Genomic DNA, 26,959 nt, shown 5'->3' with positions numbered 1-26,959 from the left:
GACCAGATGGATTCACAGCCAAATTCTACCAGAGGTACAAAGAGGAGCTGGTACCATTCCTTATGAAACGATTCCAGTCAATGAAAAAGAGGGAATCCTCCCTAACTCATTTTATGAGGCCAGCATCATCCTGATAGCAAAGCCTGGCAGAGAGACAACAATAAAAGAGAATTTTAGACCAATATCCCTGATGAACATCGATGCAAAAATCCTCAATAAAATACTGGCAAACCTAATCCAGCAGCACATCAAAAAGCTTATCCACCACAATCAAGTTGGCTGTATCCCTGGGATGCAAGGCTGGTTCAACATACGCAAATCGATAAACGTAATCCATCACATAAACAGAACCATCGACAAAAACCACATGATTATCTCAATAGATGCAGAAAAGGTCATCAAGAAAATTCAACAGCCCTTCATGCTAAAAACTCTCAATAAACTAGGTATCGATGCAAAGTATCTCAAAATAATAAGAGCTTTTTATGATAAACCCACAGCCAGTATCATACTGAATGGGCAAAAACTGGAAGCATTCCCTTTGTAAACTGGCAGGAGACAGGGATGCCCTCTCTCACCACTCCTATTCAACATAGTGTTGGAAGTTCTGGCCAGGGAAATCAGGCAAGAGAAAGAAATAAAGGGTATTCAATTGGGAAATGAGGAAGTCAAATTGTCCCTGTTTGCAGATGACATGATTGTATATTTAGACAATCCCATCGTCTCAGCCCAAAATCTCCTTAAGCTGATAAGCAACTTCAGCAAAGTTTCAGGATACAAAATCAATATGCAAAAATCACAAGCATTCCTATACACCAGGAACAGACAAACAGAGAACCAAATCATGAGTGAACTCCCATTCACAATTGCTACAAAGAGAATAAAACACCTAGGAATCCAACTTACAAGGGATGTGAAGGACCTCGTCAAGGAGAACTACAAACCACTGCTCAGTGAAATAAAAGAGGACAGAAACAAATGGAAGAACATACCATGCTCATGGATAGGAAGAATCAATATCATGAAAATGGCCATACTGCCCAAGGTAATTTATAGATTCAGTGCCATCCTCATCAAGTTACCAATGACTTTTTTCACAGAATTGGAAAAAACTACTTTAAAGTTCATGTGGAACCAAAAAAGAGCCCACATTGCCAAGTCAATCCTAAGCAAAAAGAACAAAGGTGGAGGCATCATGCTACCTGACTTCAAACTATAGTACAAGGTTACAGTAGCCAAAACAGTATGGTACTGGTACCAAAACAGAGATATAGACCAACGGAACAGAACAGAGGCCTCAGAAGTAACACCATGCATCTACAACCATCTGATCTTTGACAAACCTGACAAAAACAAGAAATGGGGAAAGGATTCTCTATTTAATAAATGGTCCTGGGAAAACTGGCTAGTCATATGTAGAAAGCTGAAACTGGATCCCTTCCTTACACCTTACACAAAAATTAATTCAAGATGGATTAAAGACTTAAATGTTAGACCTAAAACCATAAAAATCCTAGAAGAAAACCTAGGTAATACCATTCAGAACATAGGCATGGGAAAGGACTTCATGACTAAAACACCAAAAGTAATGGCAACAAAAGCCAAAATAGACAAATAGGATCTAATTAAACTAAAGAGCTTCTGCACAGCAAAAGAAACGACCATCAGAGTGAACAGGCAACCTACAGAATGGGAGAACATTTTTGCAATCTACCCATCTGACAAAGGGCTAATATCCAGAATCTACAAAGAACTTAAACAAATTTACAAGAAAAAAACAAACAACCCCATCAAAAAGTGGGCAAAGGATATGAACATACACTTCTCAAAAGAAGACATTTATGCAGCCAACAGACACATGAAAAAATGCTCATCATCACTGGTCATCAGAGAAATGCAAATCAAAACTACAATGAAATACCATCTCACACCAGTTAGAATGGCGATCATTAAAAAGTCAGGAAACAACAGATGCTGAAGAGGATGTGGAGAAATGGGGATGCTTTTACACTGTTGATGGGAGTATAAACTTGTTCAACCATTGTGGAAGACAGTGTGGTGATTCCTCAAGGATCTAGAGCTAGAAATACCATTTGACCCAGTGATCCCATTAGTGGGTGTGTATACCCAGAGGATTATAAATCATTCTACTATAAAGACACATGCGCACGTATGTTTACTGTGGTACTATTCACAACAGCAAAGACTTGGAACCAACCCAAATGTCCATCAATGATAGACTATATTACGAAAATGTGGCACATATACACCATGGAATACTTTGCAGCCATAAAAAGGATGAGTTCACGTCCTTTGCAGGGACATGGATGAAGCTGGAAACCATCATTCTGAGCAAACTATCACAAGGACAGAAAACCAAATACCGCATGTTCTCACTCACAGGTGGGAACTGAACAGTGAGAACACTTGGACACTGGGTGGGAACATCACACACTGGGGCCTGTTGTGGGTGGGGGGGTGGGGGGAAGAATAGCTTTGGGAGAAATACCTAATGTAAATGACAGGTTGATGGGTGCAGCGGGCCAGCATGGCATGTGTATACCTATGTCATGAGCCTGCATGTTGTGCACATGTATCCTAGAACTTAAAGTATAATAATAAATATAATAATAATAATAATAATAATAGCTCTGGTTTGTGTTTGTAAATACCCCACCATGGCCAATTTTCAGCTACCAAGCAGGTGGGAGTTAGGAAAACATGCACCCAGTCAGCTTTCAGGAGTCAGTAGGAGCCAGCCCCAGCACATCACTGGGTATATAGACTCAGGGCTGGAATTCTGGGATCAGAGTAGGCATATATTTAGTTTAAGTTTCCCAAAGTGATCATAACATTTTAGTCTCACCAGCAATATATGAGAGTTCCAGTTACCCCATATCCTCAGCAACACTTGGTACTGTCAGTCTTTTTAATTTTTATCATTCTGATGGGTGTGTACTGGTATCTCATTTTGATTTTAATTCACATTTCCATGATGACTGAAACTGGGCAACTTTCCACATGCTCATTACCCCTGTGGCTATCTTCTTTTCCAAAGTACATAATGAAGCCTTTTGCCTCTTGGGTATTAGGCTGCTTTGTCTTTTCCTTACTGTTCTGTGGGAGAGTATCTAACTTCAAGACCAGTGAGCTAAACTGTAAATATTGCAAGAAAGAAGAGTCCTAGAGACAGCCTGGTATGGTAGAAAGAGTCCGACACTTAAGTCATACAGATTTGTATTCATACCAAACTACGTTAGTCACTTCCTGATGACCTTGAGCAAGTCACCCTTCTGAGCATCAGCTTCCCGATCATCAGTAACAAGATTACTGTCTTGTTGACTCCAGAATGAGACAACATAGATGAAATGCCTGGCAGAAAAGCCCATCACAGGTGTTCAGCACTCTTCTGTGCATTGAGAAACATTTCCCCATCTCAATCAGAAAATGTAGCTGGCACCTTCACGCAAAAGTTGCTATTTGTGAAGTGCATGATGGTTTTAATTTAATGCCTGGAAATCCCGTATTTGTCCTGGCTGTCTAGTGGCGTTGTCATAGAGCAACTGTCTCTCTCATGATGTGAGGGTGGTATTCTTTTTGAGAAGCAGCACTTCTCTTTTTGCTGGAGGTACAATGGCAACATTTACTGGATGTGATATTCTGCAGTGACTTATTTGATGTGAGGCAGGAAGGGATTTACAGGGCACTTTTTAGAGCCCTGTCCTCTATTCTGGGGAAGAAGCTGGTGCAAATCAGCACTAATAAGAAACTAGGGTTGTTTCCGAAAGGGCTGCAGAGTGAGCAGTCAAGTTGTAGTCCTCTGCCCTCCCTTGTAGGAGTTTGGATTTGTGAGAAGTGATGGGCTTAGCTCAGGCATAACCTCCTCCAGGAAGCCTGCGTTTAGATTCTCCCTGGTCCCCAGGGTGTATACACATCTGTTTTATCACTTGAAATATTATAATGGCATCTTCTTTCAGCTCTTTGAAGAAAGGAGCTGAATCTTGTTATTTGTTACATCCCCACTCCCAGCACGGTGCATGTGGAGAGTAGGCACACAATACTCAAGATAGAAACATTTTGGACAAGCCAACATACTGTTGTACAATCTCCTTGGCATCACCAGCATGCATTAAACAGCTTCCCCTTGCATGTCCTGAAACCTTGTTAAATATTGAGAAGTGATTAAGCAAAAGTACTAGCTAAGTCTGAAAGACTCAAGGGAAAAAAAAGCAAAACAAGCAAACAAAAAAGCAAGCAAACAAGAGGAAACAGAACATGTGGGAAAGGATGATTGTTAAAATAAGTATATATACTTTTATGTTTGTAAAAGTAAAGATACTGTGGCCGTTTAAAAACAAAACCAAACCAAAACGTATAGCAACGCTTTTGCAGCCCAGCTCTCAAGGGAATACACAGGCAGATATTAATATATGCATTTGTAGAACGGCTAGCACATTGGAATGAGAATAAAACATTTAAAAATTCTCAGTCTATCGTTTCTTCTCTCCTTTTCCAGCCTGAAGTAGCTTTACCAGAATCAATTTAAACCAGCCTACAGATCTCAAACTAAGTTTGGGTTCACTTAAGAAATGAATGAGCTGAGGTGTTACTCTTTTACCTTGTAAATGACATAGCTCATAGAAGCTGAGACATAACATAACAGAAGAACCTGGAACATAGCAGTAGCCCTGAAATGCCACCTTAATGTTTTCTCACACTAACCACTTAAAATAATTGTTAAAATCTGTGATGTGCTTATGCTTTATTATAATGGCTATTACTGGGCTTTGTAACTTTTTTCAGTTGAAAAGGAGCAAAAACGTCCTAAAAGGGAAAAGTCAAATGCTAAAGAGCAGACCATTTTGAGGTGGAAACATTTTCATGGTGCTTTGCACACAAATTTATAAAGAGAGACCCCAATAGGCGGCAAGCAACTCTCAGTAGGGAAACCTTTGTTTTTATCAGGCAGAGACTGGTGGCTTTGGCAGATCACCCTGTAAAAGGCAGTCTGTCAGCCACTGGCTGCTTTCAACGTGTGAATCTGCGGGTAGGGTGCGTACTCACAGGACATCTTCCATGGAATCTCGGGGTCTATTAACAGTGAGTCCTGAGGAAGCTTTGCTGTGCCTGCTGCCCTGCTGCCCCAGGAGCAACCACACTCCATACCTGTTGCATCAATTGGCTGGTTCCCCCCCAACCACACCAAAAAAAAGCCTTACATGAATAAAAGCAAACCTACACAAAATCAAAGATTTTCCTGGAGAAAGATGGGAACAATGGGTGGACTTTAGGAGACAACTTGGGAGGGGCTTTCCGAAATATGCAGAATGGCTAGCAGCAATTAAAAAAAAAAAAACAAAAACAAGAATTTTGGCCAGGCACGGTGGCTCACGCCTGTAACCCCAGCACTTTGGGAGGCCGAGGTGGGCAGATCACGAGGTCAAGAGATCGAGACTATCCTGGCCAACATGGTGAAACTCCATCTCTACTAAAAATACAAAAATCAGCTGGGCGTAGTGGCCCGTGCCTGTAGTCCCAGCTACTTGGGAGGCTGAGGCAGGAGAATTGCTTGAACCTGGGAGGCAGAGGTTGCAGTGGGCCCAGATCGTGCCACTGCACTCCAGCCTGGGTGACAGAGACTCCATCTCAAAAAAAAAAAAAAGAATGTCACCTTGTTCCCAAACCATTCTAGCCCAGTTTCCTGACGATTTCTTTATAGATATATGTACTTCACATTTTGGGATTGACAAGAAAGTTGTGTGTTTTTGTGTGTGTGTGTAAAACAAGCTGAGGTTATGTTTAGATGGCACAAACAACTGAACTGTGTTTTTTTTTTTTTTTTTTAATCTGTTTGTCTAGACAGGCCATGGGAAGATAGGTTGGAAGGATTATAGCTTTACACATGTTATCTCAAAGTTTTGTGGTTTTTCTCAACATAAAACAAATGGAAGAGGAAGGGCTACCTCTCTAATTTTTCCAGGCTGTACCTTTGCTACCTCCTCCTCATCCATGCTGGTTCCTGGAATACTTGATTTAAAACCTATGAGGCTGTACTTCCCGCTTCCTCAGCCTGAGTCTCTGATCTAGCCCCTCTAAACCCTGACCATTTGGACCATCTGAGGAACTTTACAAACTCAGATACATGGGCCCACCCTCATACCATTAAATCAGAATCTCTTGGCGAGGTTTTAGGTATCTGTATTTAAAAAAGCTTCCCCGGCCGGGCGCGGTGGCTCAAGCCTGTAATCCCAGCACTTTGGGAGGCCGAGACGGGCGGATCACGAGGTCAGGAGATCGAGACCATCCTGGCTAAAACGGTGAAACCCCGTCTCTACTAAAAATACAAAAAACTAGCCGGGCGAGGTGGCGGGCGCCTGTAGTCCCAGCTACTCCGGAGGCTGAGGCAGGAGAATGGCGTAAAAACCCGGGAGGCGGAGCCTGCAGTGAGCTGAGATCCGGCCACTGCACTCCAGCCCGGGCGAAAGAGCAAGACTCCGTCTCAAAAAAAAAAAAAAAAAAAAAGCTTCCCCGGAGACTATAACACACAGCCAAGATTGAGAACCCCTGCATCATTCATAAAATCTTGTTGACCTTGCTTCCCAAATCTCTCAAATCCATCCTCTCCTACTCCATTTCCATTGCTCCTGATTTGGTTCTAGCCCTTATAATCTATGTGGCGGCCGGAAACACCTTTTTAACTTAGCTTTTTTGCTTTCAATCTACCCTTCATATGCCACCAGACTTATTTTTCTAAAACACAAATCCAAATCTGTCTTTCCTCTGCTTTAAATCCTTTAATGGCTCCCCTACGAATAAATGATGGAGCCCGTGTACATCTTAGATGATGATGGAGAACAGTTGCTCTTCATCTTAGGCAGGATCTCTTAGCTTAAATTTTCTTTCTTTCTTTTTTTTTTTGAGACGGAGTTTCGCTCTTGTTGCCCAGGCTGGAGTGCAATGGCGCGATCTCTGCTCACCGCAACCTCCTCCTCCCAGGTTCAAGCAATTCTCCTGCCTCAGCCTCCTGAGTAGCTGGGATTACAGGCATGCACCACCACGCCCGGCTAATTTTGCATTTTTTTTTTTTTTTTTTTTGAGACGGAGTCTCGCTCTGTCGCCCAGGCTGGAGTGCAGTGGCCGGATGTCAGCTCACTGCAAGCTCCGCCTCCCGGGTTTACGCCATTCTCCTGCCTCAGCCTCCCGAGTAGCTGGGACTACAGGCGCCCGCCACCTCGCCCGGCTAGATTTTTGTATTTTTTAGTAGAGACGGGGTTTCCCCATGTTAGCCAGGATGGTCTCGATCTCCTGACCTCGTGATCCGCCCGTCTCGGCCTCCCAAAGTGTTTTTTTTTTTTTTTTTTTTTAAGTAGCGACAGGGTTTCTCCATGTTGGTCAGGCTGTTCTCAAACTCAGGTGGTCTGCCTGCCTTGGTCTCTCAAAGCGCTGGGATTACAGGCATGAGCCACTGTGCCTGGCCTAGCTTAAATTTTTTTTAAAAAAAAACTTTTTATTTAAGACTCATGAGAAGCTGCAAATATAGTTTAGAGTTCCCATGTATCCCTTACTCAGCTTCCCCTAATATCTTTCATTACTATAGTAAATTACCAAAACCACATAACTGACTTTGGTACAATGTGACAGGCCTTATTTGGTTTTGACCAGTTTTTACATTCATTCTTTTTTGTGTGTATATTGAATACAATGAGATTTTATCACATGCGCTTAATATAGTTTTTAAATGATCTCTTTTTCTATCTAGCAGCAGTTCCTAACTCTAACTGCACATTAGAATTTCCTAGGGGAGCTTCAAATAAGGACCAAAGTTTGGCCCCACTTTAGACCATACTTTAGCACTTCTCAGACTTTAAGATGTGTGCAAATCAACTAAGGATCTTGTTAAAATGCAGATTCTGATTTAGTAGTTCTGGGTGAAGCCTGAGAGTCTGCAGTTCTAACAGGGTCCCAGGTGATTGCCTGTGCTACTGATGCTGCCAGTCTGTGGACTGTATTTGGAGTAGGCCACTGTTTTTAGACCAATGAAATGAGAATCCATGGGTTTAAGGCCTGGGTACTGTATATTTGAGTTACTATGGTGATTCTAATATGTAGCCAGGGTTGAGAACCACTGAGATATGTGATGAAATTGAAAGGCTGTGTGATCCTCGGAGGCCACACCATCCCAACCTCTATTTAAACCATTCTAGGTCATTCCAGTCTCCTCTGATGAGCTATTCAAATGCCAAATAATTCTTGGAGTTAATAATTCTTTCTTACTTTATAATCCATATTCTTCTTCTGAAATTTAAATATACCCTATGTGAACTCTCTCAACATACTTCCACTTCAATTTCTTCTCCATACTTTTGCTCATCTTGAGATAAAAGGGAAGGAGAGACTATCCTTTGCTTTCATACTCAAATTCTGTAAAAGAGATTGCTTCCACATTAGGACCTAGGCTCTTCTCATTCCCTCGTCAACTGGTCGCCAAGCTCACACATATTAGAATGTTCTTTCTTTAGCACTCAACAAAACTCATTTTCAGCTGCTGACCTTGTTTTCTATCTTCCAGAGCAAACCCAAGCCAGATGGGAATTACCAACTTGCTGCCACCATATAAATACCTAAACCTACTCCCTTCTTTCCCTCCTGTGAAAATCAAGGCCATAGCTCTCTCTCTCTAAGTTCAATTGCTTTCACTGGGTTTTGTTTTTCCTTTCCTTCTTTCTAGTACAGTTTATTCCTTCCTCTCCCATGTCCTCAAACTCTACTAATTCTTTCCCATGGACTTTAAAATATGTTCATGTCTCTCCCATATTTTAAAAAAGGCCTCATTAACCCCATGTCCTTTCCACCTTTTGCCACACCTCCCCTTCTTTAATAAACCCTTTACATTTGATGTCTCCAACTATACCTCAAAGAGTGATTTGTGCTGCTAACTTTATTTTCTCACCTCCCACTCACTACTCAAACCACTACAGTCTAGATTCTATCCTAGCACTCAACCAAAACTCAACAATGACTTCTAAGAAGATAAATTCAATGGCTACTTTTTAAATTTTCATTTCCTTAAACTCTGAGCAGAGGCACACAGTTAAGTCAATAATAAAAAGTCAAGGGAGTACTTACAAATATCTTGAGATGGTTAAGCATTTTTTTCATTTTTCTTTTTTTTTTTTTTTTTTGAGACGGAGTCTCGCTCTGTCGCCCAAGCTGGAGTGCAGTGGCCGGATCTCAGCTCACTGCAAGCTCCGCCTCCCGGGTTCACGCCATTCTCCTGCCTCAGCCTCCCGAGTAGCTGGGATTATAGGCGCCCGCCACCTCGCCCGGCTAGTTTTTTGTACTTTTTAGTAGAGACGGGGTTTCACTGTGTTAGCCAGGATGGTCTCGATCTCCTGACCTCGTGATCCGCCCGTCTCGGCCTCCCAAAGTGCTGGGATTACAGGCTTGAGCCACCGCGCCCGGCCATTTTTTTCATTTTTCAATGTTTTTAATTTTTAATAAAGATTTTAATTACGCTTCAGTCGCTAAGTTTTTAAACCTAGGTTTCATGATTCTTTGACTTCATACTTTTAAGTGGAGTCAGTTATCTTCAAAACATGGCAAATTTCAGAATCCATTAAAAATTATTTTATTCAAATTATATTTTCCAAAAGAGAGGGTTCTGTGCTAGTCATCTTTGAAAGTTTTCATACCATTTCAGAAACACATTTTCCAGAATGAACATTTCATATAGGCTTGGTGTCATCTGGGCCTGAGAGACAGCAAATGATGAAGTAAAATTGTATAAGTTGTCCAACATCTTTTGTGTGAACATAGTGAGTCAACTGAGGATACAGCAGCATTACCTACAGGAGTCTGCTGAGCCATACTGTCCAATGATTCCACCGAAATTCCATTCTGAGCAACAGATGGAGTTTGGACAATATTCATGGCTCCAAAATGATGTTGGCTTCCTCCTCCAGATTTAAGACCTGAAATTTTGAAGATGGCACTTGGTTTCCCATTCATGGCAAATCATAGGAGTTGTCATACTGACATCCCATTTGAATCAGGATAGGAAAAGTAGACAGAGCCTACTGGAGTCCCATGAAAATGGAATCCATAATTTCATGGGAATCCAGTAGGCTCCGGTAAGGCATGAGCATGCTTTCTTCATTGCTGTATCCTCTACTATATGCCCGGCAAACAAAGGTACTCAGTAAATATTTGTAGTTTGACTGAAACCCTTTCTTTCTCCCATAATGAATTACATGACTCAACTCTTTCCTCTCCTGCTATCTTTCGACCTAGTTTTCTCAGTATTCTTCTATCTGACTTCTCTACCTTTGCCTATTCGTAAATTTGATGTTACTCAAGATGGTCCTTGGCACTTCTGATCTTGTTATAACAGAATATATTCTTTGCAGGCAATGAATTCCACTTCCATGGTTTGACTTGTCACCTTTACACAGACCAATCACCAGTTCACATCAACACTTCACCTTTTCTTCAAACTCCAGATCTTAATTTCCATCTGCCTCCTGAAGATTTGCAAATAAATGCTATGGGAGTATTTCAACTGGCATATATACAACAGCTGAATCCTTTTCTCCAAATTTGTTCTTCCACCTGTTTCCTATAATGGTTAACACAGTATCAACTTCTTTCTACTCACCCAGCTGGGAAACGTCTAAGCCAACGTCACCCTTTTCCCTTTGATGACTCCCAGAGCCAATGATCTTCAAGTCTTATTAATTCTATCTCCCAATCTTTGGGCTGGTATTTTTAGTGTATGTTCTGAAGCACATTAGATTCTTGGGATGTTGATAGGGGCCACCAAAAAAGTAAAAAATATTCATATCAAATAGATTTGAGAAATGCCAAACTGGACAGAGTTAAATAGGTTTCTTTACAGAGGAACTTTTTAGAGCCTTTACTATGATAATGTGCATGCAATATGAGGATCTGATATGGGGGTACCACCTCTATTGTTTGCCAAAGTTATTTGGCCACAGAGCTGTTTTTTTTTTTTTTTTTTTTTTTTAAACAGCACTAAAGGGAGCTTTCCTAGAACACATTTTGGGAAATGGTGGTCTGATCTATGTCCTTTCTTCTCTTTCTACAGCTCTTCTATTCCAAGTCTACTGCCTGCAGACTTACAACAGCTCCTTGGGTGCACAAAAGGCGCCTCCCTATCTCCAGTGTCTTGATTCTCCAATTTAACCCCTCCACTCTGCAACAGGTACCCTTATTAGAGTTGGATGATGAATCTTCCCAGAGTAGTAGACATGCTGTCCCTTACTCTGTCCTGATCATCTATATCCTTACTTATTTTCTGCCTTTTTTCTTTTTTTTAAATCAATTACTGACAGAGGAATGCTGAAGTCTCCAACTATAATAATGGATTTATCTATTTCTCCTTTCAGCTCTATCAGTTCTTGCCTCATGTATTTTGATGCTCTGTTGTTAAGTACACACATATTTAGGATTGTTGTATCTTTTTGGAGGATTGATCTCTTTATAATTAGGTAATACCCCTCTTTATTCCTGATAATTGTTCTTGTTCTGATGTTAACTTCATCTGAAATGAACATAGCTACTCTAGCTTTCTCTTGGTTAGCAGTATTAGCATGGTATATCTTTCTCCATCCCTTTACTTTTAACTGTATGACACTTCATATTTAAAGTGGGTTTCTTATAGACAATATAGAGTTAGGTCTTTTTTTTCATTATCCACTTTCACAGTCATCATCTTTTACTTGGCATATTTATACCATTCATACTTAAAGTGATTATTGATATAATTAGTATCTATTATATCTACCATGGTGGTAACTGTTCTCTGTTTTTTTGTTTTTTGCATTTGTTCTTGTTTTTTTTTTTTTTACCTCCTCTTTTTCTGCCTTCTCTGGTTTTAATTGAGCATTTTATCTCCTCTGTTAGTATATCAATTTTACTTCTTTAAAAAAAATTTTAGTGGTTGCCATAGCACTTACAATACACATTTATACCTAATTTAAGTTCACCTTTAAACAATACTGCTTTATATGTGGTGCAGTTATAACAGGGTATTCCCAATTCCTCCCTCACATGCTTTGTGACATGGCTGCCATTCGTTTCACTTATCCATGTTTATAATCATCCAATATATTGTTACTCTTATTGATTTAAATGAAGTTATGTTTGAGATCAATTAAGAGTAAGAAAAATAAAAATATTTTACTTCAGCTTCATTTATTCCTTCTCTAATACTCTTTTTTATATAGATCTGAATTTCTGACTTATATAATTTTCCTTTTTCTTGAACAACTTCTTATAACACTTTTTGCGGGACAAGACTGCTGGCGATGAATTCACTCAGTTTCTGTCTGAGCAAGTCTTTATATCTCCTTCACTTTGAAGCATAATTTTGCTGGATATTGGATTTTAGGTTGATTTTTTTTCCCTTTTAACCCTTTAACTATTTATCTTCATTCTCTTCTTGCAATTTTTTTCTCTGATAACTCTAATGTAATTCTTATCATCTGTTCCTCTATATATAAGGTGTCCCCCCAATTCTGGTGTCTTTCAAGATTTCCTCTTTGTCTTTGGTTTTCTGTAGTTTGATTATGATATACCTAAGTGTGGTTTTATGAGTACTTATCTGTCTTGGTGTTCTTTGAGCTACCTGGATCTGTGGTTTGGTGTCTTTAATTTTGGAAAGTGTTTGGCCATTGTTACTTCAAAAGTCTTCTGCTTCATTCTTCTCCTTCTGGTATTCCAATTATGTGTATGTCATATATTTTGATAACACTGTCTCACAATTTTTAGATGTTCCATTTGGGTTTTTTTTTCTCTTTTAACTCTTTGTGTTTCAGTTTGTGACGTTTGTATTGCCCTATATTCAAGCTCACTGATTCTTTCCTTGGCAGTTAAGGCTACTGATGAGTTCATCAAAGCCTTTCTTCATTTCTGTTACAGTGTTTATCTCCAGCATTTCCTTTTGATTCATCCTGAGAGTTTCCATTTCTCTGCTTACACTACCCACGTGGTCTTGTTGTCTACTTTTTCCACTAAAGCCCTTAACATATTAATCATTGTTACTTTATTTTTTTGAGACAGGATCTCACTCTGTTACCGAGGCTGGAGTATAGTGGCGTGATCAAAGCTCACTGCAGCCTTGAACTCCTGGTCTCAAATGACCCTCCTGTCTCAGCTTCCCAAGAATCTAGGACTACAGGCATGTACCACGATGCCCTGTTAATATTTTTAAATTTTTTTTTGTAGAGACGGGGTCTTGCTATGTTGCCCAGGCTGGTTATGAACTCCTGGCTTCAAGCTATCCTTCCACCTCGGCTTCCCAAAGTGCCAGGATTATAGGCATGAGCCACCTTGCCTGGCCATCATAGTTACTTTAAATTCTCTGTCTGGTATTGAATTTAAATTCCGATATCTGAGTCTGGGTTTGGTGTTTCCTTTGTCTCTTCAGACTATATGCATTTTATTTTGGCTTGCCTTGTAATTTTTTCTTCAAGGCTAGACATGTTATATCAGTTAATAGGAACTAAGATAATAGGACTTTACAGGGAAGATTTATGTTAATCTAGGGGTCAGAATGTATTTAATGTTTGTTGTAGCTATAGGTACCAGAAGCTTTAATTTTCTCTACTGTCCTTGTTTTTGTCTTTGTTGATGTTGGATTTCCCCACATGCTTCTCCTCAGAAAGGGTCTGTGTCTTTTTGTTCTTTCAGCTGTAATCCACTATTATTAAACTGGAGCTCTGCTGATGCGGTAGTAAAGTGTGGTAAGGGGAAATTGCTATATAATCTTCCAATGAAATCTCAGTCTTTTAGTAGACCTGTGACCTTCACAAGTATTTCTCTAGTGGTATAGTTTTTTTCTGTCTTCCATTCCCTTCCCTGGCTGTAGTGCTTCAAATTGATTTCTTTGAATCCCTGACCCCTGTTGACTCTCCCCCCACCAACTCTTAGGTAGGCAGAAAGGCTGAAGGGAGCTGAAACGGGAAAGAACCTAGGATAAAGTTTCAGAATCGTGCTCTGGCAAGTCCATTCTCCTGGAGAGTAAGCATTTGTTAATGGAGCACACTGGGTAGATTTCACAATGATAATATTGCTGATCCCATTTTATGGATGAAGAAATTGAGACCTCCCAGAGAGGTTAAGTGACTTGATCAAGGACACATTAATAGTTCACAACCTCAAACACAAAACTTTGGGGTCTAAAGCAACGCTTTTTCCACTCTGCCCAAACTGGTATCCACTGAATTTTGGTTGCAACTGTCACCTCTCTCTGACAGCACTTGACATCAAATAGTTATTGACACTGAACATTAGCTGACAGGGCCCTCCCTGTGGACACCTCACCTATGACAACTGACAACGACTCTCCTTTACCAAACTCTAGTCTGGCTCCTCTGAACCTTCTTCCCAACTAACCCTCAGCATTCAGATTTCCTTTTCTGTCTTTACATCATCCAATTTTAGCAAGACTTCTGCTAAATCCATTTAACCATAATCCCCCACCCTTTGTATCTGATCATTCTAGATATCTGACCAAATTCTTCATCTCTGACCATCTCTCAGATGATATCTGATCATCCTGGCCAGCTTTCAGCAAGAATCCTGTCAGATTGGTTTAGCCAGAATCTGCCCCTTCCCCGTGATGTTTCCTTTTAATAATGTTCTATCCACTGACCCCATCCTGCTCCTTGGCTATAAATTCCCACTCTTCCTTGTCATATTCAGAGTGGGTCGGATCTCTCCCCTACTGCAAAACCCCACTGCAGTAGTCTCTATACTATCTCAGTGGCTCCTGCTGAATAAACTCTGCCTTACCATTCTTTACCAAGGGTTCTGAGTAACTTTTTCTTTAACAGAACCACGGTAGTAGGACCCTGTCTCAGAAATGCAGCATGTAGCTCCTATTTGTGCCTGCTATACCATCTGGTTTGCTTTAAAGAAAGTTCCGGAAAAGACAAATGGCAGATGACCCCGTATGGGAAGTCTTTGGAAGAATGAAAGCTTTGGCAATCCCATATGTGGAGATGGTAGCAACAACACCCATACTGTGTACTGAGGGGGAGGTGTATCTCTCTTCCTCCATCTCAGGGTGTCCTTTCCTCTACTCAGCCCCTTCCTCCTGAACTCCAACACCAGGAGACAGGCAGTGGAGTATGGCCCTATGTTCAACATGCTTGCCTTACAGTGCAAACTTCAAATATTCAGATTTATGTAATACCCTTTGTAGAAGACCTATTATAGCATCATTCAGAATTAAGTGCTGAGCAAACAACTTTTTCATCCTGCTTGTATCTTATTGGCCAGATTCCACAGAGAGAGACTGCATTTTTGGAAGTAGTCCTGGTGGCTAATTTCTAGGATACTTTATAGCAGTGGTTCTGAAAGTGTGGTCCCTGGACCAGCAAGAACAGCATCACCTTGTGAACCTGTTATAAATGCAAACTCTCAGGCTCCACCCCAGACCTACTGACTCAGAAACTCTGTGGGGTGGAGACCACAATCTGTTTTGAACAAGTTCTCCAATGGCTATCTGCTCAAGTTGGAGAGCCACTACTTTAGCTTATAGAGGCAATTAAATAGAACTGAGTAGTCAGGATATACAAAGGTTCAGCAAGGTTCCTTAGATCCACTAATCCACTGCTCTACTCAAAGTGTGGTCTGCAGACCAGTAGCATCAACATCCCTGGGTGCTTGCTGGAAGTGCAGAATGTCAGGGCTACTGCCTCAGACCTACTGAATCAGAATCTGCATGTTGAAATTCCCAGGGAATTTAGAAGCACAAAGTTTGAGAAGTACTGCTAACCCTCACTTACACAGAGGTTAATTTTGTTTGAAGAGATTAGGGATAGAGAACGAGATAGGCAAAGGAATCTTCTTTGGTGGATTTGATGTGGAGCCTGAATAATTGTGAATTTCTTTTAGGATCCTATAAAAAGGAATTTTCTAAAGGGATAGGTGGGGAAGCACACTGAACGAAATGATCAAAATTCACAGTCAGCAACATTTTGCAACATTCCGGTTTCAAAGGGCTTTACAATTATCACTTTGCCTGGTGCTCCTGATCTCTGGCAATTCTGATGACACTCTTCCCTGTGAAGTGCTTGCAGGTCTACTTATGTGGACAAGATTTCCCAGGGAAACACTGTAGTCATGTAAATTCAGTAAGAGAGGAGAATGATCAACATTCTCACCTAAATGACTGGAGAATCCCTCTCTGGCATGCTGTGCTGTGAGATGTGGTGAGAAGAGCCCTGAAACCAGAGCAGGCAGCCTCTCAGAAATTTTAATTCAAAAGGCACTTCCCTGGGCAGGAAGTAAAGGCTTTTTTTGTGTGCAAAGCCCCATCAGGCATGAAGAGGAGGTTCTGAGCCCAGAGAAACCACGTTTGGTGTGCTGGAATGCAATGCACCCATCCCCATCTGCAGCTCTGCCTGCCTAAGAACTTTCTGCAGGAAGAGGAGCTGCATGCTCAGCAGTAGGATGAATCCAATTGTCTGTAATGACTCAGATGGAGTCATTAAAGACCAACAAATTGGCAATATGAGTATTGAATGTAGATTGAGCACCCATTATTGCCTGTTGGATCAAAGAAAAAAAGTGGCTACATGTGTATTTACGCAACAGGCAATAATGGCTTTGAAAGAGCTGGCACATGTGAGGAAATAGCAGTCATTTTCAAAGTAAATAGTAATAATGATAATACACCTTACAGAAGGCTATGGTTACACAGTGCCTTCACATACTTTATCTCATTCTGTCTTTACCTTAAGTGGGTGAAGGAGATGCTATTACACCCAGTGCAAATAAGGAACCTGTTTCTCAGGGAGGTTAGGTGACTTGCCCAAGGATACATACTTAGGAGAACTGGGACTTGAGCCTGGCTTTCCTGATTCTAAATCCAGTTTTCTATTTACAACAGTTAAATGTGAGCCTTGCTACTCAAAGTGTGTTCTGCGGATCTGTAGCATCAGCATCACCTCAGATCTTGTTAGAAATGCAGACTTGCAGGTCCCACCCCAGACCCCCTGAATTAGTCTGTATTTTAGCAAGATGCCTAGGTGATGTGTGTGCATGTTAAAAAGTCTGAGAGCAATGAAAGAATCTTTACTCAGTATGACTACTTGCCTATACCACAAGAACGAAACCAAAATCCAACACCTCAACCCTCACACAATTAAGGGATAAATGTCACAAAATGTTCTTGAGCATTTATAATGTCAGCTCTATGGCAGAGATGCATTTTTTTTCTTGAGACAATTAGAAAGAATTGACAAAGCCATGGTTTTAGTGACAGCAGGAGAGCCTCATGGAAGAATGGGTAGAGGAATCTCTATCTTCCACGCTGAACAATGAGCAGTTCTAGTGTCTCCATTAAACTCACAGAAATATGCTGATGTTGTACCAGTGTCATTTTTTTTGAGTTTGCCTTTTAGAACAATACTTTATGTTACTCTGGGCTAACTTTTAAGGAGAGTGGGAATGAGCAACATCAGAATGGTGATCTCTTGAACACTGGTGCTGTGGTCAGAAAAACCACTTGTCCTTGATTTTTTCTTTTAAGTATGTGTCCTATTTACATTTCAGTATGGGTGCGGCCAATGTTTTGAGACTTTTCTTCAAGTAAATAAGGGAATGTGTAGTGTGGGGAGCCGATTTCCAGGTTGCTCACTGGGAACTGCACAGGGCTCCACCCTCCCACATGGAAATGGACCACTGAATGGGGACTGAGGTCAAGTTTATACCCTCCCAAACTGTACTTGGACCAGAGAAGGTCATCAGATATTTGGTTTTCAAAGAATTTCTCCTTATATAAATGGCAGCAGATCTGGAAACAGAATGGATGCTTATTGCTTATTGACAAGTTTGAAACCAAGATTTGTCAAGGATGAAAAATGAATATAGAGCAAAAGAAATCACATGGTCATGCTACCAGGCAAAATTATATTTGACCAAAATAAATCAATAGGGAGGGAGAGCACATTTTCCATCTTACAAGCTATCAACCAGTAACAATTTATGAAGCATCTGCTGCACACTCCACATTATGCTAGGCTCTAGGAGAGATGTGGCAGTTTCAGACATTGTTCCTGCCCCTGAAGAGTTCGTTATCTTGCTTAAGAGAAACTATCACATGACAGTACAGCAAATTACATAAGAGTCTACAGCTCTGCAGTAAAGAATGTGGATAAGAATGAAAGTCCAATAGATTTAAGGGTGAGAAGAAGCCATGAATCTGAGAAAGCCTCATGAAGTAAGAGGCATGTGAACTGGTCCTTAAAGAGAGGAGGGAGGGCACTTTTAGGGAGAACAACAGAAGTAGATGTGTGAAGATGGGGGCCTGCAGACTTCTGTATTCATAAAGGTGAGAATGAATATGTGCCTCTCAAATGTGGAGGTTTGGCATCTAAAACCACACATCCTGTTGGTGTCTAGGCCCTGTTTGGAATCATCTTTACCAGCATCCACTGGCACTTGTTAAACTTGAGAATAACTAAATAACTATGCTGGATGATTCTTAACTGTAAGCTTCAAGGAGACAGGGTCATGGCCATCTTGTTGAGTAAAGGGATGAATATCCATTCCCTAGAATCAGGGCCCTAAATCTCTAGATGTATAACTCTAGATGAATATAAGACCCTTAGGGCAGATGCTCTCAGGGTCCCACCCATATAGTCTCAGCTCACACTCACTTCTCCATGCTAAGGTTGCTTGCTACAAACACCTGTAGCTCTGTACCCAATTCTTTTTTTAAAAAAAATTACATAGAGAAACACAGCATATGAAAATGCCAGAAACTTAATGCTCCTAAATGCAGTTGAATCAACCGATGATGGCTGGAGTTGGGGAAAAAATATTCAGCTTCTTTATCCACAATTGAGATTTCTCCAACACATTCTACAGTGTCTCCCAGAATTCCCTAGTGAGACTGAGCCCCAGTTGCCCACAGCAGACACTTGCTTAATAATACTCTCTTGATTGGCTTCCTGCTACTCACTGTTTTACTTCCCCACTCCCCTATCAGCCTTTTCTGATATCACCTCCCAAGATACCTGACTGCACTTAAATAAATCATCTTAACTGTACTTGAAGCCTATGAATTAAACCTAAAGTGGAAGACCTAACAATGGGGATCTTGAAATAGCAGAAACAATATTCTCAAGAGGATTTCTTAGAGAGCAAGAAGATAAAAATAGCTTTTTCTATGTCCTCACTGCCTCCTTTTGTTCAAAATATGAACTCAGAAGTTGCAAGCACAACATATTGTTCAGGGCTTCCCGTAAGAAATAACAACTAGTGTTGATTTCCTTTTTTTTCTTTTCTTGTCTTTTAAAGGTTAGAGATTACTCACCTCCCCTGCTGGTCATTAAATCAGTCTGGCAGGATTCCTCGGTAGTTCTGTGGCCTTCCGGGTATGTGGCGGAGACACAGGCAGTGCTGCAGACAGGCCTGCTTGCTGGGATGTGCTATCAAGCAGGTGACTTCAAAGGTCTGCTTTAAGCCTATCTCAAGTATCACTTGGGGCTCACACTGAGCCCCGAAATCAGGTACCAGATGGCACATCTCACAAAGTCAAAGTTGATCAGCTCACCAACATCTCACATTTCCCTGGCTCCTGTGCCAAGGGACTGGAACCACTCAGGTAGAAAACAAATAACTTCTGTTAGCTTACTCCTCCTTCTCATATTTACAAGGAGTCACCAGTTCAATGTTTGACTGTCCTGTGAGGTTTAAAGGTCTGGTGAATCCTGAGTGGCTCGGTTTTTGTGGCCATTTAAAATATAATCATCCTTCCCTAACTGTAATATGGCATCTATCAAGATGTCATGAGTCATTACAAAGGTGGGCTTCCTCTCCCACTGGGGCTTTATATCTAAATTTCAGTTTAACCAAAGTTTGTCTCAAATGTGTACCTAAATGGAGAATTGAAAGATTGCTCCCCAAATCTAAATGAGACAAGAGGGCATTTGACATACTAATCACACAAATGAAACGTACTTAAAAATCAGACATGGCCGAGCGCGGTGGCTCACACCTATAATCCCAGCACTTTGGGAGGCCGAGGCAGGCAGATCACGAGGTCAGGAGATCGAGACCATCCTGGCTAACACGGTGAAACCCCGTCTCTACTAAAAATACAAAAAATTAGCCGGGCGTGGTGGTGGGTGCCTGTAGTCCCAGCTACTCAGGAGGCTGAGGCAGGAGAATGGCGTGAACCTGGGAGGCGGAGCTTGCAATGAGCTGAGATTGCGCCACTGCGCTCCAGCCTGGGCGACAGAGCGAGACTCCGTCTCAAAAAAAAAAAAAAGTCAGACAACCCTAGGATGAGATTGTGCTTAGATTATTTGGATACACTACCTATGAAATGAAAGGAGAATGAAAACCTATCTCAGTCTCTCCTTAATTTTCCCCTAGTACAAAAATAAAGAGTAAGAGTCAATTGACTGACCCAGCAAATGCACAAATGCTGCCCTTTCAGGCCCAGGCTCAATCTTTTCTAAGAGTATCTGCCACTTGGATAACTCACCAGAAGGGACTGCACTGCCCAAGGCTTCATAGTACCTGTCACCAAACAAAGCACCCTGAGATGCTAAGAGCATCAGCCTTTGTGGAGATGACCTTTAAGGTGCCTTCTAAACCCAAGGTTCTTTGATTCCGTGTTTCTCAGATGCAAGCTCTTCTATTGTCATTTTATACTTGGAAAAGCAGAGGATGGAATAGGCAACAAAGCACTGCCTCCTGCCTCCTCAGGTCGCTGCTCACAGTGGGGTCTTACACAGTGAGAAGAAGCCCAACCTAAGTGGGCAACTGCTACCGACTGATGCTTAAGGCATGCCAATAATGGGCACTCTAGTAATTGACAAGTCTCAAAGGCCAGTGTCAACTTAGCCACTCTGTCATTCAAGTAGTTATACTGCATTCAGTTTCTTGGGCTCCTCTACGGCAGGTGGGATTTAGACCTGAAGGGACAGAGTATCAAAGAGAGCAAGAGAACTGCATTTTGGGGAAGATTACACTGGAAAATCTGGTCGCTGCTCAACTGCCCAAGAGAGCATCACTTCAGAGGTCATAATATTTGTCCCCAGAGTTCTATGAACTTTTCTTTGGCATTTTTTCATTTTATATAATCAATGTAGCAAAAAAGAATCTTTAAAAAACAAAAGAAACATGCAAGGCAGAGAGTTTCTCCACCTTGGCACTATTAACATTTGGGGTTGGATAATTTTTTGTTGCGGGGGCTATGCTGTGCATCCAGGATGTTTAGCCACAAACCTGGCCTCTACCCACTAGATGCCAGTAGCACATGCCCCTTCCCCAAGTTGTGACAACCAAAAATGTCTCCAGACATTGCCAGATGTCCCCTGGGTGTGTGCACAGTCAGGCCCGGTTGAGAACTACTGCCATACAGGTTAACAGTATTAACTTCTTGAAAGTGTTCTACTAATGAAATTTTAGAATACAACATAGGAACCTTTAACGCAAAGATAGCAAATCTCTCAGGCTTTGTGAGCCACAGTCTCTACTATATAGCCTTCTTGGTTTTTGTTTTGTTGTGTTTATAATCTTTCAAAACTGTAAAAACTCAATCTACGTTCAAAAATAGGCTGAAATTTGCTGATCCTTAGATTGTAGAGGAAGAAATGATGGTGATTCCCATAATGATTGAAAGTGTGGAGATAGTATTTGGAAAAACTATAATCTTGATCTAGCTACCCAGTCTTTGTGACCCTGAGCTAGCAGTTATGCTGCCCTTCTTGGAAAGTCTGAAGTAAGTAACTCAAGTTAGATTTTATTAATCTTGTTTGCAACTTAATTCTATTTAATGTATTTAAACATAAAAGGTTTAAATAAAACAGAAACTTGATATTTGAAAGAAATGAGATCTCCTAGTAAATGGAAGAATGTTTGCTAAGTGAGGATGCGTCCTTCCCGTGGTTTGGAATACAACATTCTGAGTTTCTCCTGAAGAAGAGGACTTTGTACAAAGGCAATACCCCTACCCAATTTAAAAACGGAAATATGCTTTGATATGACTACAGAGGTAATCAAGGAGGGAAGAATGATATCTTGCAAACAAAGAATCCTAGAAACTGTCTGTAAAGTTGTAAACATAAAAATCTCACTATGCAAATACATTTCAAATTCGTTTTTATGAAATCTTCCTTAACTCATCACATAAATGTCTGAGTAAACTAGGGAGGGTCTATTCAACAAGTATTTATTGAGTAGCTACTATGTGCCAGGGACTGTGTAAGGAACTAAAGTTCAATCAATCTGGACCCTGCCAATGAGCAGCACTCAATCAGGAAGCAGTTACATTCAATCATCCAGAGATTTTTTTTCAATAAAATCTTCTTTTTATCCTTGTATATTGTTAATTATAAATCTCTTATGCTTACTTTGGGCATTTGGAGTTTCTGTATGTGGATTTTAATTGACACTAGACAGAATCAGTCAAGAAAAATATTCTTATGATCCAATTACCACTATTAGAACAACTGGATGGGATGGGATATAAAACTTTGGTCAACTGTACTTCATTTGGATAACAAAAATGTATATTTTAAATCATTCAAGTAGTGTATCATATGAAAGTAAATTATAATGAAAAGAACACTGGGCCTGGAGTCCAAAACCCTGGGTCCAGTCCAGTCCTGGTTCTAGCCTTGTTTTTTTTTCCATGGACAAGTCACTTAACTTCTAAGAAGTAGTTTTCTCATATGTAAAATGGGATATAGCATTTTTCCTAATTTGCTGTATTTAAACATACTGTATGTTTATAACCTATAAAGTCCTATACAGATGATGTCATTATCTTAAGTACTGGGCTGTACTGATTCTTCACTTTACAGAGATGATTCTGGAATAAATCAAGAATTGTTTTAACAGCCTGCATCAGTTATCAAAGGGACCTACTTACACTTCATTTTAGGTGATCGCAAAGAAACGTATCTGTAAAAGCTTGTGAGGCCCTACTTTGAAATTTGCTTTGAGATGAACATCATAGATTTTCTGTTAAAAGATATATAATCAGCTAAATTTAATTTTCTAGGAAAAGGAAGACGTTTGAAGAGCAGTATTATTTAAAGAGGTTCAGAAATTACTGCATGAGCCCTTATCAGCACCACCAGGTCCTACCCACTTTTGCCTAATATTGCATCTTTGCCCTGTAGCCTTCGGGGAAACCCATGCTGGGGGAGTCATGCCTCACAGTGCGCCTCACTGTCATGCCTCACGGTGCGGGGCCAACTACAATGGTCAGAGTATAGTAATCGTATCACTTGCGCAAATTCGAGAAAGCTCCTCCAAACCAGATCAGCTGGATTTTCAAACACAGATATTTTTCTGTAATACTCTCAATTACATTTAAAATCGTCAACCTGGCTTTTCGTTTTCTGTCATCACTCCCTCCCAGTCTGTTTTTTTTTTTTTTGTCAGCAAATAGTGGGACCAATATCGCAAGAAGGATCTCCTTCACTGCACAGGTACAATCCCAAAACATTAAGAGGAGAGAATGGGGCTACTCTTCATGCTTGAAGCACACCCTACACAGTCCTACAAGTCACCTCCTCAGTTTTGTACTGGGGTCTGAAAAAGCCTCAGACCTGCTTATGATCTGTCCACTTCATTTCAAATGTGACGCCATAAAACCAGCAGGGACCGTTCGGTGTTGTGTAGTGTTAACTGTCAATGCTATCCTTGATGCTGGTAATGAAGTATCAGAATAACACTAGTAACGACAATAACAGTGATTCTTTCACTCCTGACACCTTTTGTAAAGGACAAGTCTTCATGTCTCTAAATGGAAAAAAATTTTAAAAAATAAGTGCTCACTCCCACACTTTACATTACCATGACTAATGAAGGTCCATCTTCCTGTCCCCTGGCTCCATACCTACCAAAAGTAGGGGCTGGATGCAGAAAGAAAAAATTAAATATATAATTTAAAATTGAAGACAATTAATTCCCTTGGTTTCTTAAGTCTGGGTTTTTATGAGCTGTATGAACTCACTTGACCAGAGAGTCATCAGCTAGAAATAAGTTCGGACCACTATTAGGCTTGGTTTTGACTTTACTCAGACACCTAGAAGATGAAAAACCATCCCACTTCTTAAAACAATCCACTGATTTGACCATTGTCCTTTAAAGTTGCCCTTTAGACAAGGAGGCAAAGCCAAGCCTCCCTCTCTCCAGTCTCATCCTTCTCCTATCACACTGTTTTCTGTCCTGAACTGATCAAAATCAAATAGGGAAGAAGTAATCCAGTTGAAAAGAGATCTGATGCGCTTGTTGATGTCTCATTAACCTTGAGAGTGACTGTAACTGGTGACTGCCTGTCACAGTGGTGTGATAGTTTGTGAGGGGGGGAAAAAGCCAATGGAAACATCACCTTGAAAAAAACACAGAAAGAGAAATATCATTTAGTAGATCATCAATCAAAAGATGGGGCATTTCCAACTGTCAGAACTGGTTAAATTACAGTTTCCTTGTGCCCATGATGAATCTACTACGTGTTTTCTTGGGAAAGCTTTTGGAGCAGTATTTATCTGTGTCCCAAAATATAGTCACTAAAGTATTGAGGAAAAAAAAAAAAAAACCACTTTGATGCTGGAAGTCTAATCATGAGAAAAATAAACATCTCGGGATTAATGTTATTAAGGTTCTCTGATGAGTAAATGTGTGATTTGTGTGCCATTAAAAATATCATGAGCCACTCAGTGTGGGAAGATCCTAATTCCATTGAGCTCCGAGTCAGATTCCCCTCATTACTAATTGCTGATTGATAACATGTCAACGAACAGACGTAGGGAAATAATGGACGAAAATTAGCTTGTCTCTAGGGATAAACTATTATCTGTAGAGGAAAAGAAGAGGAAAGAGTTCCCCAGGTTTCCCAGCAGACTCCCCCTTGGGACAAATAGACTAGAAATCTAACCAGCCTGTAGTACCAGATGGGGACTAGAGACTCACACAAAACCATCACCTTCCATTCCTCTGCACCAGAGTCCCAGCTGGGACTGGTTCTTGTCTGCCTTCCCCAAAGGAGAACCTTAAGTAAAGAAGCCCCACAATCCCCATCAGGGAGTCAGATGGAACATTCTCACCTATTTTTACTTTTCTCTCCCGAGGTCTCCACTTTTCCATCTCTAGTCCTCACTCCTCAGCTTTTCTTAGGAACTTCCTGAAAGTTACCACCATTAACCTCACTTTCCACATCAAATTCCCACCTCAAGCTGATGGCACAACCGGTTTCTGCGAGTGTCACCCTCTAACCAGCTGCTCGGTTTCCTGTGCTCTTCTCGGGGCCACACAGCCTGGCTTCTGTTTTCACCCTTCTGGCTTTGCCCCTCACCCCCATGCTCAGATGCACCCAAATAAAAGTGGATTGATCGGTTCCTTCTTTTCCCAAAGTTTTGGCATTTCTTGAGGAGCTACGGTGAAAGACGAAGTAACTGCGAATTACAAACATAATTTCATACCCTAGAAGATAGAGATGGCTACCTCGCTCCAGAGAAGAGAGCAGCAGGGCAGCCCCCTGTTCTCGCCAGAGACCACACTTCTTTCTGGGTGGGTGGGAGGCATTTTCCTCACCATTCCGCCTCACATTCTTTTGTCCTTTCTCAACCTCCCCCACCAACAACCTTTCCCCAAACACTCCGGGGGGCCAGAAAAAGGGAGAAACAAAACAGGACAGGGAGGGGTATCTCGGAATCCCCTCCAAGCATAGTATTTTGTTCTCTAGTAGGACTTTCCAGAATGTCTTCTCTCGTTCTGCTCCTTCCTGGCCCAGTTACCCCAAAGCCTCCCCAACCCCAAGCCCATTGCGACCAAAACAAGCGCACCGACCACAGCACTGTGGCCGCCGCCACCCCAACTGTTGCAGCAGCTGCGGGGTGGCGGCAGAGGCGACGCGGGCAGGGCTGGACCCGGACCCCGACGCTCCCTGTCCAGGAGGCTGGGAGGCTCCAGTCGGCCGCCCTGGGGCGCGCGGTGCAGGAGAGCCCCTGCGGCAGCTGCCTGGGCTAGGAGAGGTGGCGCTCTCAGCCGGGACCCCAGCGCAGAGCCAGCCCGACCGCGGCCGCGGCGCTGGCGGAGTCTACCCGCACCCGCCCCCCTCTCACCTTTAAGATCAGGTCGGTGTGATGCTGGTCCAGCATGTTGGCTTTCTGGAAGGAGGTGACGATGACCCGGCCGTAGCGCCCGGGGGTCTGCAGGTCCGAGTAGAGACGGTGCTTGGAGCGGTTGACCGGGAAGAGGCTGTTAACGAGGTTGCGCTCGATCTTGGCCAGGCTGTGCTGGGGCGCCAGCAGGTGCTCCACGCTCTCCTCGACCTGGTAGCGGCTGAAGCTGGCGCCGAGCAGGATGGAGATGAGCACCGGCGCCGAAGCGAAGAAGACAGGGTGACTGGCAATGAAGTGGCCGAGCCGGGAGAACACGTCCTCAAGCCCCTGTGCAGAACCTGCCGCAGCATCCTAGAGCAGAGCGGGCGCGGGAGGAGGGCGAGGCGCACGCTCGGCGCGGGTTCGGGCGGCGGCGGCGGCGGCGGCGGCGGCGGCGGCGGCAGCGGCGCCCGCGGCGGCGACGGCGGCGGCGGCGGCGGCGGCGGAGGCGAGACCCTGAGCTCTCCCGGAGCCGCGGCACCACACATCGGGAGAGTCCGCGCCCGCGCCTCGGGAGGGTCCCCTCGGCCGGAGACACGCCCTCCAGCCCGCGGCCGCGCCCTCCCGGAGAGCCCCCCAGCTTGGCGGCCTCTGCGCCGCCCCCACTCCGCCCTACCGCGTGCGCCCTCCCCACCCCCCGCCGCCTCCCCGCCCGGGGGCTCCGCGCCGCGCGGCCGCGTCCCCTCTCAGCACGGGCTGGGCCCGGGGCAGCCCCCGCGGCTCGTCATGACCCCACTCACCCGACCCCCAAGGCCAACGACGGGGTGGCGCGGGGAGCGGCGACGGCGCTATAGCCAGGA

General features: G+C 42.4%; 1 protein-coding gene across 1 annotated transcript in view; it reads right to left on the bottom strand.

The window, feature by feature from the left end:
* PTCHD1 (patched domain containing 1) overlaps positions 1–26,795 on the bottom strand; it is a 64,985-nt gene extending 38,190 nt beyond the window's left edge. Inside the window, 2 exon segments of the mRNA XM_033195371.1 lie at positions 26,121–26,431; positions 26,434–26,795. Of these exon segments, the coding sequence (XP_033051262.1) occupies positions 26,121–26,431; positions 26,434–26,647 (525 nt within the window). The 5' untranslated portion in view covers positions 26,648–26,795.
* Positions 26,796–26,959: the final 164 nt, after the last annotated feature.

This window comes from Trachypithecus francoisi, unplaced genomic scaffold (assembly GCF_009764315.1).
Source record: "Trachypithecus francoisi isolate TF-2019V2 unplaced genomic scaffold, Tfra_2.0 Contig01603, whole genome shotgun sequence".
In the NCBI taxonomy this organism is placed as follows: domain Eukaryota; kingdom Metazoa; phylum Chordata; class Mammalia; order Primates; family Cercopithecidae; genus Trachypithecus; species Trachypithecus francoisi.
This window is presented reverse-complemented; position numbering and strand designations above follow the sequence as displayed.